Raw genomic sequence first — 17,268 nt, 5'->3', positions numbered from 1 at the left:
AGCCCCACGACCATCCCCCCCCCCCCAGAGATGTTTCAACTTAGCATGTCAAATTTATGAGTACAGTGTGTCTTGACCAATGGCATCCCTTCTATTGTTTTCTCCCATCTCTTCCAACCCCCTATCTAGCCCATTTTATTAAATTGCAATTTCAGTACACCATTAGAATCCTCTCCTGCATTTGTTTCTGGAAGTTCTTGCGGGGGTGGGGGGAATTGATTTTCTGCTTCTCTAGAGTCTTTTGGCAGAATTCATTTCCTATCATTGCTGACCCAAGGTTGCCAATTTCTTGTGGGTTGTAAAGGGAGAGTCTTTCCATGCCTTTGTGAGTTCCTGCATTTCTTGGCTCTCAACAACCTTTCTTCATCTTTTCGAGGCTCTGCCTTCTGAGTCATGCTTCTGTTTTCATACTCAAGGTTCTGGGGGGCAGGACATGAACATCTAGGGATAGTCATTATTCTGCCTGCCATATATGGGAGCCCTTCTGTTCACAGTGAGGCAGGGCTTGGTACCAGCCACCCCTTCCCTCCCCGTGTAACTGATCTCATCTGCCCACCCAGCACATAACAGCACTTAGTCACTGGTGGATGACAGTGATGGATAGTGGTGGCTTAAACAGGATGCTGTGGATTTGGCCTGGGTGTTTGGATTTTCTGTTTTGCTCATTGTCTGTTGGGTTTTGAGACTCTGTGATTGGCTGGTCAGATGCAGTCTACGTGCAGTCTTAGAGAGCTCTGGCTGCCTTTCTGAACTCTTTGAAATAAAAGATCCTGGTATTTTTCCATTTTTCTAGCCACAGAGGAGCAGATAAAATCTGAGTTAGGGAAGAGATCTTTAGTCTGGTAGGCATATGGAAGAAGAAGAAGGGCCAGTTGGGGTGAAATGAGAACAGGCTACTCCTCAGGGACCTTGAGCCATCAGAGAAAGGCTTCTGATTTGATTCACATGACATTAATGATAGTTTGTGTGTTCTGTACAGTCTTTCCTGTGGCCCATTTCTTTGGAATAAAGGTCCCTGGTGAAATAACTCTGGACTTGGCTGATAGGCTGGTGAATGTTTGAGGCTGATAGGAAGCCGTTTCTTTGTGTGTGTGTGTGTGTGTGTGTGTGTGTGTGTGTGTGTGTGTGATGGGGTTTGAACTGGGCCTGGGCACTGTCCCTGAGCTTTTCAGCTCAAGGCTACTGCCCTACCCTTGAGCCAAGCTCCACTTCCCATTTTCTAGAGGTTAATTGGAGATAAGAGTCTCAGGTCCTTTTGTGCCCAGGCTGGCTTTGAACCTTAATCCTCAGATCTCAGCCTCCTGAGTAGCTAGGGTTTCCGGTGTGAGCCATTGTGCTCAGCAGAAAGCCGTTTCTTACAGCAAAGATGAAGCTAGGATGTCCTCATTAGACTTGGCATGGGAACCATGCCTCTCCTTTCAGCAGCCACTCTGTCCTCTTCTGAGAACAGAGAAAGAAAGAATCATACCAGCCCACCAGGGAGCCCACCAGCCCAAGAAAGATAACACAAAGGAATCCTCCAGAACCTATTCTGAAGGGGCAGTCCTCTGCTTCATACATGAATACACACACACACACACACACATACAAGCGTGCATGTGCACATGTGCAGACGCACATGGTTGGTTGAAAGAAAAAGTCTGGCATAATCCTTCTTGGATGTAAGAAGATCCCCAAATAGGGTGAAATCTGAGGATGTAAAATTACATGTGGTGATTGTAGGATTTGATGAAGATTTCTTGTAGGACTCAGAATTCCAGTTGGAATTCTTTGCCAATTAAGTTCCATGAGTTGAGCTCACATCTAAAGTAACCAGTTATCTCATCTTCATTCGTTTATTGGTCTGACTTGTGTTGGCATGTTAGTGTGTCAGGCACTGTGATACGTGTGTGGGATACAGCAGCAAATTGAATCCAAGCTACTGCTCCTGCCTGCTTGCAGTTTGGAATAAACACCAACAGAGCTGATGGCCCACCCCTGTAATCCTAGCTAGTCAGGAGGTTGAGATATAAGGATCACAGTTAAAGCCTGCCCAGACAGGAAAGCCCATCAGACTCTTATCTTCGTCATTTCACCACCAAAAAGCCAGAAGTGGAGCTATGGCTTAAATGGTAGAGCACTAGCCTTGAGTACAACAGCTCAGGGACGGCTGCCAGGCTTTAAGTTCAAGTCCCAACACTGCATATACACACGCATGTACACACTCACACACACACACATAATCGCTGATATCAGTGGTCATGGTCATTTCACACAGGGATCTGATAAAACCTTCCAAGTGGTAATAGTTGGGTTGAGATAGTAAACATGGGGATATGACAGAGGCATATTTCAAGGGTTGTTAACATTTTAAGAAGAAAGTGCTTGGTGCTCAGGGATCTTCAGTAAGACCAGGCCTAGGACACAGCTCATTAGGCAACCTGGATTGAAGATAGGCAGTGCGACTTCTCTTGGTACTCGGGCTGCCTCCTTCTATCTGTCATGTAAATTCAATTCTTTCCTGTCACTGTCAACAACTCTTCCTGGGATCAAACTTTAGCAAGAGGACATTGCTGGCAAACCTCAATTGAGGCCTACATCGTGGAAACCATTAGTCTCATGTTTTACTTTCTGTAGGATGCTTGAACAGTCAACCGTCTTCAGACCTCGACCCCCCCCCCCCCCCGCTCCCCCCATATCAGTGACTTAGCTGCTTCTGGATGGCTCTTCTCTGCCTCTCTGGTGGAAAGAAAACAGCAGCAGCAATATCTTCTCAGAGTTGTAGCAGTGTTGGACTGGGGCCACTCTGGCAGGATGCCACTTGCCTCTGTCTTGCCTTTTCTTCTTGAGGATAATTAGGCTTGCCTGCTAGCAGGAAGTCATTTCTTTTATTGTCATCTTCCTCAGTAAGGTTCCTTGGTGGAAAAACCAGTTGGGTTACCATTATTGGCAGTCTCTCAAACAATAACGCTTAGGTACAGTTCAGATGTGCAGGTTGTGCTGTTTCCTGTGGAAGGGCAAATTCCAAGACAGACCATCAAAGGCTGTTTGCTCATGGAATTTATTGTTGTGTACACTGGATTCAGATCCGTTTTAGAGCAGTCATAGAACCTTAATTCATGGTAGTACATTCAAACATGCTCAGCCTCCCCTGTCTGTCTGTCTGTCTGTCTGTCTGTCTCTGTCTCTGTCTCCCCTGTCTCTCCTTTTACTTTGTGGCACTGAAGATTGAATTCAGTGGCTCCTGTTTGCTAGGTAAAGGCTGTGCTACTTGAGCCACACCCTTAGTACTTATGGTCTGGTCTTGAACTGTGTGGTCCTTCCATTTCTACCTCCCAAGTAGATATGTCCTACTGCAAACTCTTTTTTATTTATTTATTTCTTTTTCTTTTTTTTATTGTAATTAGTAAAAGGATTACATGATATTTTCCAGATAGAAGGTGCATTAATTCACATACATTGATACCCCTGCAAACTCTTTTGTATGATTTTTTACCCCTGTGGTTCACTAGCTTTGGCTCAGTTTAATTTTCTAGCAGCCTTGTTGCATTCTGGGAATTATCTTAAATATTGGTGTTTGTCAGCTCTCTGCTACAATAACAAATACCCACCAAGATACTCACAGTCTTGGTCAGTTGGCCCTAATGCTTTTGGGGCTCACATCTTGGTGGAGCAGGTGGGAAGCAAAGAAAGGAAGAGGAAGAAGGGCCAGCAGCCCTATCCAGGCCACACCCGCAGCCAGCAGAGGGTCTTCCCATCAGACCATACCCAAGTCCTCTGCTTGCTTTAGCACGTAAGTCTTTGGGGGGACATTTCAGATCTAAACTATACTGATGCATTATGTCTGGTTCTCATACTGGCTCCCTAGATCCTGGCAAAGTCATGAATATTGTTAGTTATTACAAATTAAGGCAACTGAAGCTCAAAGTGCTGAAGCTTCTTATCAGGTTGCCAGGTTACATAGCATCTAGTTATTCCTGGGCTTCATAGATGATGTTGCCTGAATCTCCTTTCTTCCTTTTGAATTTCTGCTGTTGTTTACACCCCCACAGGCACAGCAAAGAAATGAGGCTGAATACCTTTCAGATCATCTGTTAATGCTCTGGGTTTCAAATATTGTCATAGAGGGATGCTGTGACATGGTTGAGGTTTAGTGATGCTTAAATAATTGGACCAAAGCCTCACCTCTAATAAGAGTGGAAGGCAGGATTCAAATCCACATCCTGGTCTCTACAGTCTTATGTGCTCTTCACTTCTTGACTCATTTCCAGAAGTGAGGGATTTATACCATCACTATGATATGTATTTGCTGGAAGTATGCCAAGTAGTTTGCGTTTCTTCACAAGTAGTGATTATAACTGATGTCTTTTTTTTAACGCTTGCTGATCTTAATTGGATCATTTTAATTCTATTTGTAATTACATTGAATAGTATGCTTGTATGAAAAGGATAAGTATAAAATATCTTTCAGGGGCTGCAAATGTGGTTTAGTGGTAGAGTGCTTGTCTAGCATGCATAAAGCCTTGGGTTCAAATCCTCAGTACCACATAAACAAAAAAAGCTGGAAGTGCCATTAGCTCAAGTGGTATCTCAAGAGAGATAGCTAGCCTTCAGCAAAAAGAAGCTCAGGGACAGTACCTAGGCTCTGAGTTCAAGCCCAGGACTGGTTGAAAAGTATCTTTGATGTTTACTTCTTTCAGAAGAGAGTAAACTTAAGGGCAAAATTATCTCTATCTACATCTACTTTCCTATTTCCAATATTAATTATAGTGCCATAAATATTTATTGAATTATTAACAATACCAAGTTTAAGCCTAAACTAAAGGAATAGGACAGTGTACTCATTGAAGCGATTGATTTAAAAAAGAGAAAATCATAGCCAGCCACTGGTGGGTAATATTTCTAATCCTAGCTGCTTAGGAAGCTCTGATCTGAGGATCACAGCTCAAGTTAACCCCAGCAGGCAGATGTGTGAACTTTAAAAAAAAATTTTTTTGCCAGTCCTGGGATTTGAACCCAAAATTTGAGCACTGTCCTCGGGCTTTCTCAAGACTAGAGTTCTACCATTTGAGCCACAGCACACTTCCGGCTTTTTTCTATGTATATTGTACTGAGGAATCAAACCCTGGTCTTCGTGCATGCTAGGCAAGTACTCTACCACTAAGCCAAACTCCCAGCCCCAGATCTGTGAGACTCTTTATCTTAAATTAATAAACAAAAAGCTATAAGTAGAGGTGGAGCTCAGGTGGCAAAGCACCAGTCTTGAGTGAAAAAGCCAAATTGGAGAGTGAGGCACTGAATTCAAGCTCTAGTATTGATGCAACACACACACACACACACACACACACACACACACACACACTTAACAAAGGTTATCAGTTTTCCTTGTCTTTTTGTATTGCTATGACAAAATCTCTGAAGCTGTGTAGGTTGTAAGAAACATGATTATTTAGCTTGCAGTTCTAGAGGTCTACGAGCAAGACATTGGTATCTGCTTGGCTTCTGGTGGAAGAGCAAGAGGGGATGAAGGGTGGTCCCCGCTGATCTAATCACCTCTCAGTGGCATCACTTGATCTTACTGTTGTTCCATTGAGGACTAGTCTAGCACATGGGCCGTTAGGCACAAACCATATGCAGACCTCGGCATCATCTGTCATTTTTGTTGTATAATGGAATGACATGGTTCAAACCTCAGAGGCTCAGATGAGCTGAAGGAAGGTAAGATCCTTGTTTGAGTTAGTGAGTCCTCACGGCCTGGAATGTCTAACCATAAGAAGAACGAACATTCATAGATCATTCCCGCTGTCTGAACACTCTTGGGCACTTTGTGTGATTATCTGACATAGTTCTCGCTGTGGGAGGCAGATATTAGTTTGCCATATTTGGTTTTGTTTTCAGCTGAGGAAATAGAAGCAGGAGGAAGTTCAAGTAATTTATTCAAGGGTGCTTAGCTAAAAGGTTGCAGAACCACAGTTAAGCACCAGCTCACTGACTCCAGAATGTGGGTTGTTTCAGCACAATTTTGTAGTATAAATGTAAAGGCAAGGATTGCTTCATGTTCTTTCTTCTTTCTAAATATTCCCATCACTTGAAAGATTCCATCACTTTATCAGAGTATAAGATCTTGATGATTTATTGGCTTAAACACACGTTTCTTCCGTACAGTTGAACAGGAGGATGCTCAGTGAAGGAGATGGGCTGTGTGGTATAGGATCTATGCTGGGCCAGAGTTGGGAGATAGGCACGTTCTCTGCCATTCTTTCCCAGTCATATTTCCGTTTATGTGGATTTTTTTCCCTCTGCCTTCTTTTTCCTCTCTATAAGCAGAGATTAAAAAAAAAAATCATTGTCAGTTGTTGGACTTGAACTCACTGCCTGGGTGCTGTCCTTAAGCTTTTTTTGCTCAAAACTAGTGCCAATTTGAGCCACAGCTCCACTTCTGGTTTTCTGGGTGGTTAAGTGAAGATTAAGAGACTCAGGGACTTTCCTAGTTGGGTTGGGTTCAAATCTTATCCTCAGATCTTAGCCTCCTGATTAGCTAGGATTAAAAGTGTGAGTTACCAGTGCCCAGCAAAGTAGAGCTGTATGTACCTTCCTTTCTTCTGGGATGTTCCTACCCATAGGGAGAAATAAATAACTTCCAAAGTTTATCCATTATTTTCTTTAGTAGATTTAGTTGCTTTAGTTCACCCCTTTGGCTTACCCCAAAGGTTGGTCCATCCCTAATAATGATTTTGATAGGATTGAAAAAAATTTGTGTGTGTGTATATTTATAAATGTGTATTTGGAAAACTACTTGTCTCATTTTTCTGAAGTGGTTTAGGGCCTCTGTGCTTCAGGGAACCCACTTGCTTTTCTTTTTTTTTTTTTTTACTTGTCCGGGTAATGTATAGAGGGGTTACCGTTACATTGGCCACCCACTTGTTTTTCTATAATCAAAAAGCAGTCAAGAAACCAGTTGTCATTGTCTCCTATCAGTGATCCTAGCTCCTCAAGAGGTTGAGATCTGAGGATTGTGGCTCAAACCAGCAGGAAAGCCCATAAAACTCTTACGTCCAAAGAACCAGCAAAAAGCCAGAAACGGAGCCCTGGTTCAAGCAGTAAGGTGTTAGCCTCGATCAGAAAAGTCAAACAAAGCTCACACCTGTAATCCTAGCTACTCAAGAGGCTGAGATCTGAGGATCATGGTTCAAAGCCAGTCGGGGCACTAAAATCCGTGAGATTCTCATCTCCAATTAACCACTAGAAAACCAAAAGTAGAACTGTGGCTCAAAGTGGTGGAGTGGTAGCCTTGAGCTGAAGAGCTCAGGGACAGTGCCAAGGCCCAGAGTTCAAGCCCTGTGACTGACCAAAAAAAAAAAAAAAAGCTGAACAAGAGCATGAGACCATGGATTCAAGCTCCAGTAGCAGTGTGTGTGTGTGTGTGTGTGCGCGCATGCATGCGTGTATACGCATGCATGCATACATGGGCACACACGTAAGCACATTCAGAGAGAAGAAGAAAAAGAAAAAGAAAGAAAGAAACCTTGGCTTTCATTGTTACCAATTTATTCTACCACCAGCTTCTCCAAACAACTCTCCATTTAAGTCCCCCAGGCTCCCATGGCAAATCAAATGGGGCAGGAGTTCATAACAGAACTGGATGTTAGTAGACTTGAGTTCTCCTCTCAGTCCTGTCATAAACTTATTTTGTTTGTGTTTTGTTTGTTTGTTTTGTTGGTGATGGGGCTTGAATTCTGGGCCTGGGCACTGTCCCCGAGCTCTTCAGCTCAAAGCTACCACTCCACCTCCTGAGCCTCAGTGCCACTTCTGGTTTTCTAGTGATTAATTGGAGGTAAGAGTCTTCGGGCTTTAGTGCCCGGGTTGGCTTTGAACTGTGATCCTCAGATCTCAGCGTCCTGAGTAGCTAGGATTACAGGTGTGAGCAATTGTGCCCAGCTCATAAACTTACTTTGTAACCAGGGGCAAGTCATTTCCTTTTTTGGCCACCTTCTCTTCTGTGTATTAAATGGGTGATAGTTTACATGTTTTAAACTAGGTAATATCTACATTCTGTGCAGAGTTTTAGAACACTATTTGTTTTATCCTTACAGAACAAATTCAGCAGGGCACCATATTCTTGGGTAAGTTTTCTACTGATACATAACAAAGGATAACATTTCTTATCTTTTTTTGAATTTTTTTAATTTATTTTTTAATATATTTTTTATTGTAATTAATAAAAGGGTTACATGATATTTGCCAGATAGAAGGTGCATTAATTCACATACATTGATACCCTTTCACATGTCTTGGTACCCATTACCCTCCCCCCACGCCCCCACACCCCCCACCCCCGTCTTGGTTTTCCCCCTTCCCTATCAAATTTCAAATATCCAAATACAAATAAATTCAATATATCATAACAAAGTGAGATACTGTAACAATATGAGATACCCAAGGGACAGCAAAGGAGATGAGAGATAACATAGTACATTAAGGACAACAATCATTCGTTATATGGCTTTTGTTTCAATATCCTGGAGGTCCTTTCAATTAGCTTCAACATTTCTTATCTTCCTATGGCAGCAGGTCAGGACCAAGCAAGTCTTAAGGTCTCTGTTCAGAGCTGGCTGAAGTGGTGAACACAGAGCTTTCTCATCAGAAATCAACCAGGGAAGAATCCTCCCAAGTTCATCCAGAGTATTGGCAGGATTATTTCCTTGCAGGCATAGAAATCATGGTGCCTTACTTCTTCAAGGCCAGCAAGAGATTGACCTCCGAGAACTCCAGAGTCTTCTTTTAAAGAACTTTCAACTGACTAAGTCATACCCACCCAAGATAATGAACAACTTTCAAAGCTTACTTTTCCCCTCCTTCACTAGGTTTATTTGCACTTGAGTGGGACGTCAGCCAAAGGGATGAAACACAGAGGGGATAATTGCATCTGTCACTGATTCTGATGAAACCTTAGGTCACACCTGTAGATTTGTAAGACCTTTATTATATAACGGATCATGCTAGGATGAGGTTGTAGATGTCATCTTAGAATTCTGCCTGCCACAGTTGCTTTCTGTATAAATTCTTTTTATTTAAATTAAAGAATCTATTAACAATGATTTTTACATCATATTTCAAATGACAAGTTTAACAAACAAGTGTTCAAGAAGGGAATAAATTCTTGTTTCTTTTCTTTTTTTTGGCCAGTCTTAAGGCTTGAACTCGGGGCTTGAACACTGTCCTAGGGCTTTCCTCAAGGCAGGCCAGTGCTCTACCACTTGAGTCACAGCACTACTTCTGGCTTTTTCTATGTATGTAGTACTGAAGAATTGAACCTGGGTCTTCATGCATGCTAGGCAAGCATTCTACCACTGCTTGGGCTCCTGGCCCAAGCAGATTTTTTATTTTATTTATTTTTAAATTTTGTCTCTTGTGGGGCTTGAACTCTGGGCCTGGGTGTTGTCCCTGAGCTCTTCAGCTTAAGGCTAGTGCTCTGCCACTTAAGCCACAGTGCCACTTCTGATTTTCTGGTGGTTATTTGGAGATAAGCATCTCACAGACTCATGCCTGCCCTGGCTTTGAACTGTGATGCTCAGAGCTCAGCCTCCTGAGTAGCTAGGATTACAGGTTTGAGCCACTGGCACCCACCTCGTTTTTGTTTTTGTTTTGGTAGGTTATGGGTCTTAAACTTGGACTAGGCACTGTCCCTGAGCTTTTCAGCTCAAGGCTACCATCCTACCCTTGAGCCAAGTCCCACTTCCCATTAATTGGAGATGAAGAGTATCAGGTCCTTTTGTGCTGGGGCTGGTTTTGAACCCTGACCTCAGCCTCCTGAGTAGCTAGGATTACAGGTGTGAGCCACCGTGCCCAGCTCCAGCTTTTTTCCTATGTATGTGATACTGAGGAATTAAACCCAGGTTTCTGTGTATGGTAGACAAGCACTCTACCACTAGGCCAAACTCCCCACCCTAGGACAGATGACTTTAAAAAAAAGTCTTATGGGGCCGGGAGTTTGGCCTAGTGGCAGAGTGCTTGCCTAGCATGCACGAAGACCTGGGTTCAACTCCTTGGTACCACATACATAGAAAAAGGCTGGAAGTGGTGCTGAGTGAGGCTCAAGTGGTAGAGCTCTAGCTTTGAGAAAGTCCAAGGACTTGAGTTCAGACCCTGAACTCAAGCCCAGGCCTGGCAAAAAAAAAAAAAAAAAAAATTAAAAAAAGTCTTATTCAATCTTGTCAGTGAATTACTGAGTTTTCCATTTTATTGGGAAAATAAATGGACTGTAGGAGCAGGGATTCAGAGGGCTGGCATGCATGGGCCACAGTAGTCTATCCCAGACTCTTCTCTGCGGCTGAGCTCAGGAAAGGGTTAGTGGTGTTTCTCTCATTAGCATATATAGACTGTGTTGAAATTTATTGCTCATTAGCTAGGCAAATAGCAGGTAAGGTATGTCAATTCGAAAGGACAGTTTAGGCCTGACGGCCTTACTTTCTATGGTCAGAGAAATTCATATTCTTCAGTGATAGGGTTAAATGTGTGATGTGAGTAGTTTGGGTTAAGTTTCATCAGAAATAATATGCAATTTATCAGTGAAGCAAATAAGAAAAATTGATCAATAGATATTAATTAATGGGCCCGGGAGTTAAATATGTTAAGACAGAAGATTTTATATACTATGTACTTTTTTTTTTTTTTTGTGGGTCATGGGGCTTGTACTCGATGTCCCTGAGCTCTTCAGCCAAGGCTATTGCCCTACCTCTGGCACCCTCTGTACTATGTAGTTTTATGTACTGGGATATTAAATGGAAGTCATTGGCAGAAGCTTATAGTCCTTGGTTTTTCCTCCAAGAAGAATTTTCTAGCTTTCAATGACAGATGTTGAACATATGATTTATCTAGTTTTCATTTTGGGGATATTTTCCCTTGTCAGTGTCCAGAATCTCTTGCCTTAGGAGCTGCCCACTGAAGCACACATATTTGAAGGCCGAAATGGAGGTCTTGCTGGCTCCTTCACCATGAGTATGACCACATTAGAATCCTGGAAGAGTGGTTCTGAAGTGACTGAGGGCAGCTTGGTGGCCCATGGTTTTCAAACTGTGTTCTGAGGTGCTCAAAGGTCCGGGGGAGGCAAACAGCTGTGTAGGGACCATCAAGTATAAACAGCTTAGAAAGTTATCTTCTCGGATGTTTTTTCAGTTAAAAGAAAAAATGACTTTAATCCTGTTTTTGGTAGTTCATAGGGTTTGAACTCTGGGCCTGCATTCCATCACCGAGCTCTTCAGCTCAAGACTAGTGTCCTACCACTTTGAACCACAGCACCATTTCCGGTTTTCTGATGGTTAATTGGAGATAAGAGTCTCATCAATTTTTGCCCGGGCTAGCTTTGAACTGTGATCCTCAGATCTCAGCCTCCTGAGTAGCTAGGATTATAGGGGTAAGCCACCAGCGCCTGGCTCCTATGGTGTGACTCTTGATGTGTTATGATTTAATGTTTTTGATTAGAATTACATACATGGAAAGGGTGAATATTTCACCACCACCTCTACCACCACCACCTTCTTTTCCACCTCCTCCTCCCTCTTCTTTTTTGATGCCAGTACTGGGGCTTGAACTTAGAGCCTGGACACTTTCCCTTAATTTTTTTTTTTTTCTCTCAAAGCTGGCACTCTACCACTTGAACTAGAACTCCACTTTTGGCTTTTTCTTGGTTAGTTGGAAATGAATCTCACAGACATTTCTGCCCATCTGTGCTGGCTTTGAAGTTTGATTCTTCAGATCCTAGCTTCCTGAGTAGTTAGGATTCCAGCTGTAAGCCATCAGCAGTGCCTCTAATCTCTAGTTCTTGGTCTCTAAGCATTATTTATCCAGCCCTGCTGAGTAGGTGAGAGGAATGTAACTTTTCTCCCCTAGAATAGTTATATTCTGCTTTGATCTATTCTAAATGCAGTTTCATTTGCTCAAAAGTAATCTTGGAACAAGCTATGATCCAAGTCACAGAAATCTTGTATTTATTCACCTCCTTGCTCTTACCATATGGGGTGCCAAGGTCACAGCCGCAGTTTGTGTTTGAATGATTAGAGTTGAAAGCCGTAGATCCGCTATTTGCCACCGTCTACGAAGCTCTAGCTTCAGTCTTCTGTGATTCATGACTGTGAGTGAGCCACAAAGCCTATGTTCCTGTAAATGATAGCTTTTGCTCTGAAAAGCAGTCCAGGAGATCCTGGCATCTGGAGTCACAGAGACATTTGATGTTAATAGATTTTACTGGAAGGGCTTTGGTGGGGTTCAGGCTGGCTGCTGATGTCATCGGCAGACCACAAAGGACTTCCCTCCACTGTGCCTGTAACTCTTCATTTCCTCTCATACAAGCGTCTGTGTCTTAGGCCTTGGAGAAAATGACATCACCTCCCTGGCTGCATCAGGTCCAATCTGTGCTTCTCCTTTCTTTGAAGGCTCCAGGCCCTAAGAAGCCTGGCTGGAAGCTTCTTTATCTTAGAACTTGCCCACTCTGACCAACCAGGCCACAGAGAACCTAGGAATCAATTTCCAAATCTTAGTGCTGGGAAAAGCCTGAGAGAAAAACATGGGAGTTGGTGGTGCATGCCTGGTAACTACTTCAAGAGGCTCAGATCTGAGGATTGAGGTTTGAAGCCTTGAGTTCAAGTCCCAGTACCAAAATTCACACATTAAAAAAGAGCCTGGTTGGGACTGGGAATGTGCCTTAATGGCAGAGTGCTTACTTAGGGTATGCACTCAGGCATGAAGCCCTGGGTTCAATTCCTCAGTACCACATAAACAAAGAAAGCCAGAAATGGCACTGTGGCTCAGGGACAGTGCCCAGGCCCTGAGTTCAAGCCCCAAGACTGGCAAAAAATAAAAAGCTTGAGCACTGTGTCCCTGGCCGGTCAGTTCACCATCTATTTCCCCTGGCTGGTCCGTTCACCATCTACTTCCCCAATAAATTCACCTTTTTATATGAGACTGTCTCTGTGTGGTGGACTCTGGTGGGACGTGGAATCCCCACCAGGGGGGATATGGAATCCCCTCCTCTTGACCCTATAACAGGAAATACACGTAGTATAAAAAGCAGTGAAAAAGAAAAGTCCATTGTAGTCTTTAGTCACGTCCACAAAAGTTAACCAAAGTTAACCTTTTCTTAGGCTTATACTAACAAATACATATTTGTGGTTATGTTCTTTCCTCTCTATCTTATTAAATTCTACAAACTTGAACAAAGGAATTGTTCCTATACCTACTTTACCGTGTTTTTTTTTTCCATTTAAAGTGGAGTTCACCATTGTCAGATTCTTTTAAAATAATACTTATTTTTTTGTCTCAGACAGTATTTTTTTTAGCTTACAATAGTTACACAGAGGGGGCTTTCATATTGTGTAAATTCCATTTGCACAATGTATATAATATACACAATACATTATATATAATATGTTTTATAATTATACATAATATATACAATTATATGTAATATATATGATATAAGTTCACACATATAACATATACAGTATACAATATATAACATATATATTGTAACATGGTAATATATATAATATATGTATATTATATGTAATGTGTTGTATATGTAATATACAATATGTATTGTAATATATGTATAATATAACATATTATATAATGTATTATATGTGTAAAATGCAATGTAATATAATGTATATTGTAATATATGTATAATATAGTATATAATGTATATTACATATTATATCTCCCTGCTCACTAACCCTCCTTCCTTCCTAAGTCAACTTCAACAGGCTTTATTGTTCTGTTTTCATCATTCTAAGTAACTTATTTTACTCGTATTATATACCCTTCCAAAATGTATTTTAGAATACTTTTGTTTAACTGGAACAGTCAACCCTTTAACAAAGGTCTGCATTTTCTTATACTAAAGTTTTGCTCTTTGCTTCTATGCCTTTAAGATTTTTTGCTTCTCTTTGTAGATGAAAAGCTATGGAATTCATTTTTCTGTCTGGCTTACTTCACTTGCCATGATGTTTTCCAGGTTCATCTGTGTCATCTCAAATGATACGACTTTTCTTTCTTTTTTTTTTTTTTTGCCAGTCCCAGGGCTTGAGCTCAGGGCCTGAGTACTATCCCTGAGCTTCTTTTGCTCAAGGCTAGTGTTCCTCCACTTGAGCCATAGCACCATTTCTGGCTTCTTCTGAGCAGGAGTCTCATGGACATTTCTGCCTAACCTGGCTTTAAACTGTAATCCTCAAATCTCAGCATCCTGCCTGAGTAGGATTATAGGCGTGAGCCTCCAGCAGGTGGCAACGTGACTTCTTTTTAAAGATGGAATAGTGTACCATAGTGTATATTTACCACATTTTCTTTGTCCATTTTTGGTTGATGGATATTTTGGTTCATTCCATACCTTAGCCATTGTGATTTCTTAAACTAATCTAAATGCTTTGCGCTCTTTCTCTCTGTCTCTGTCTCTCTGTCTCTGTCTCTGTCTCTCTGTCTCTGTCTCTGTCTCTGTCTCTCTCTCTCTCTCTCTCTCACACACACACACACACACACACACACACACACACACACACAACCGAACCAAATGTACAGGATATCATATGATAAGAGACAGCCAAGTATGGTTCTCTTCTGCTCCCCCTCTTCTTGCAATGCTAGTGGAATTCAGTCTCCACTGTCAAAGATCCTACTGCTAAGTAAACCGTAGTTGGAGAAACTCTATCTCCTGCTCCTAACACTAAAGAATAGGGATTAAATTAACACGTGAACCTTTCGAGGACGTACTCACCCCACATCAAAACTTTATTTTATGGATACTTGTGTTGGTAATTATCACAAATAATGTAGACAATGTTTGTGTTCTTAAAAGCTTAGGTATTCTAATTTGGACTTGTTGATTAATATCTCATTTAGGGCAGCAGCAGTAAGCATTTAGGCTCCATCTGTCATTTGCCTAGCTCTTGAATGTGACTATGGTTTGCATGGTCATAACTCTCTCCCTGGATCTGGTGAATGCACCAGATAAGCCATATGGAGTAGGTAGTTATTATTATTATTGTTATTATTCAGAAAAGAGGAAGTTCTCTTGCAAAGACTAGGAAACAAGGCACAAGACCAATGAGTTTCTCATTTTATACATGAGAAGTAGATTGGTAGGATGGTCATTTAATGAGTAAGTACAAAACTCTGGAGTTCTCATTTGGGTCATTGGGTCTCATTCTTGGTCAAATTAAGCACGTGTACATTTGAAAAGTTTGGACTCCTAGTCTGTAATACGCACATACATGAAGATAAAGTCCAACGAAAGAACACACAGTTAATATAGTTCCTCTCTCACAGGGTTAGTGCTTGATGTGAAGGCTGAATGAGTTAATGGACATAAAGTGTAATTCTTACTATTTATGGAACTATTCTTACTGTTTATGGAACTCTATGAGGAACCTCTGACTTGAGGAGATTTGTTTCCTTCTAACAAGGGAGGCAGAAAGAGGATGCACAATACTGATCTTACCTTTCTGTTTGTTGCAGAGTGAGCCAACATGGATGCCATCACTCATTCCCCCGTGGAAGTTGGGCTTCCCAAGCACATTCTGGATATCTGGGTCATTGTCCTTATCATCCTGGCCACCATTGTCATCATGACCTCCTTGTTGCTGTGCCCAGCCACTGCGGTCATCATCTATCGCATGCGGACTCACCCGGTCCTCAGTGGGGCTGTCTGAGGACCTCCCGAGAGGACCAGCTGGGAGAGGACATGAATCCTTCCCAAGACTTGTTCTTAGAAGAAACAGCGGGATGGACTTGGGCGGTGCACTTGTGCCTCACTTTTGATACTGTGGCTGGCTAAATGTGTGAGCTTGGTTGAATGATGTAAGTGAGTTCTGGATTTCTTATTTTCAGCTAGGGGTTGAAATGCCTCTCCTTCCTTCCTCATAGAGTTGAGGGAACCAGATGACTCAGTGGGGGTGAGAGTTGTTTATGAACAGCACAGCCAAGATAGATACACAAGCGTTAATGCCACGGGGCTGAGAAGCCTTGAAGAACCAAAGAACTTAACTGCTGATGATGATCTTAAGGAGGGAAAGAAGAGCCCTTGCCAATGTCTTGCGGGTTAAACGAAGCCAACTTATCCTTGTCCTCATGCCAAATGGCTCAAAGTTATTTTCTTTGGAGTGTCACACATTTTCTTTGGAGGGCCTTCTCTTTTTTTTCCCCCCTCTGTTGGACTAGTGTAGCAGAGCAGGCAGGAAAAAGAGATGGACAAAACTTTCCAGAACTTTGGGGCCCGTGTTTGGCCTAGTGGTAGACTGCTTGCCTAGCATGCATGAAGACCCAGGTTCAATTCCTTGGCACCACATACATAAAAAAAAGCCGGAACTGGTGCTGTGGTAGAGCGCTAGCCTTGAGGAAAGCCCAAGGACAGTGCTCAGGCGCTGAGTTCAAGCCCCAGGACTGGTAAAGGAACAAACATACAACCAAAAAAAACAACTTTCCGGAATCTTCCCTCTGTCAGTCTCTGCCCGTGTGTACATGGCAGAAGGGGTTCTTCATGGTAGTGCCAAGGGGATCAAGGCAATGGGCTTTTAGTCTCATGTCTTTCTTAGATTTGGCAGTTAAGCAGTGTTAGAATGTGGGGTTTACTGAATTTCCTGCCCAGTTTTCAGGGACTCCATTTCTACTTTCTTGTAGGGATGGTGTATTTCTCTGTCCTGCTACCATTTCACTTCCCCCACTCCGTCCCACCAGCACTTCTGCCAGTGTGAGGTACTTATTGGAACCAACTCAAAACAATGATGGTTAATTTAGATGCTATGATTTATATTTATATAGAGATATTTCTGGACTACTCAAGTGCTTCGATACCCAATTTAGAAGCATCCTGAGATTTATTAAATTATCTAAGAAGATGGAACATACATTATGATGTTGTGTGAAAATGATACTTTTCCTTTTATCTTTATTTTATTGATGGACACAACCATTGCCCAATAAAATGGTAGAATAAACATGTCTGAAGTCTTTCTTTAAGAATATCTATTAAGCTCATAACTCAAATCAAAGTAATCCACTGAATTTATGGGTCTTGGAGGTAATTTGAATGTAAAAATATGTAGAGTGACACAAGACATTGATTTCCAGTATTCTGGCTTCAGCAAGTTGTACAGTTTATACAAACACGATGTAGGGAAGACAGATTTTGGAAGTCAGATAATGAATTTATTATTAGTTATGTATTTTGAGTCTTATGCTAGCAGGCAGCATTCTCACACCTGTATGGAAGTTGAGGCAAGTCCTCTACATGTTTACTTC

The 17,268-nt window shown here is 42.0% G+C and overlaps 1 protein-coding gene across 5 annotated transcripts in view; it reads left to right on the top strand.

Moving 5' to 3' along the window:
* Smim3 (small integral membrane protein 3) overlaps window positions 1-16,914 on the top strand; it is a 35,753-nt gene extending 18,839 nt beyond the window's left edge. For all 5 annotated transcript variants that reach the window (XM_090331209.1, XM_090331207.1, XM_090331206.1 and 2 more), the window contains exon 2: window positions 15,487-16,914. In XM_090331209.1, coding sequence (XP_090187335.1) covers window positions 15,498-15,680 — 183 coding nt within the window. In that variant the 5' untranslated portion in view covers window positions 15,487-15,497 and the 3' untranslated portion in view covers window positions 15,681-16,914. The remainder of the gene's footprint in view (window positions 1-15,486) is intronic.
* Window positions 16,915-17,268: the final 354 nt, after the last annotated feature.

The sequence above is a fragment of the Megascapheus bottae genome, chromosome 4 (assembly GCF_031878675.1).
Source record: "Megascapheus bottae isolate mThoBot1 chromosome 4, mThoBot2.hap1, whole genome shotgun sequence".
NCBI lineage: Eukaryota > Metazoa > Chordata > Mammalia > Rodentia > Geomyidae > Megascapheus > Megascapheus bottae.
The sequence above is the reverse complement of the archived record's forward strand: the minus strand, read 5'-3'. Positions and strand labels throughout refer to the sequence as shown.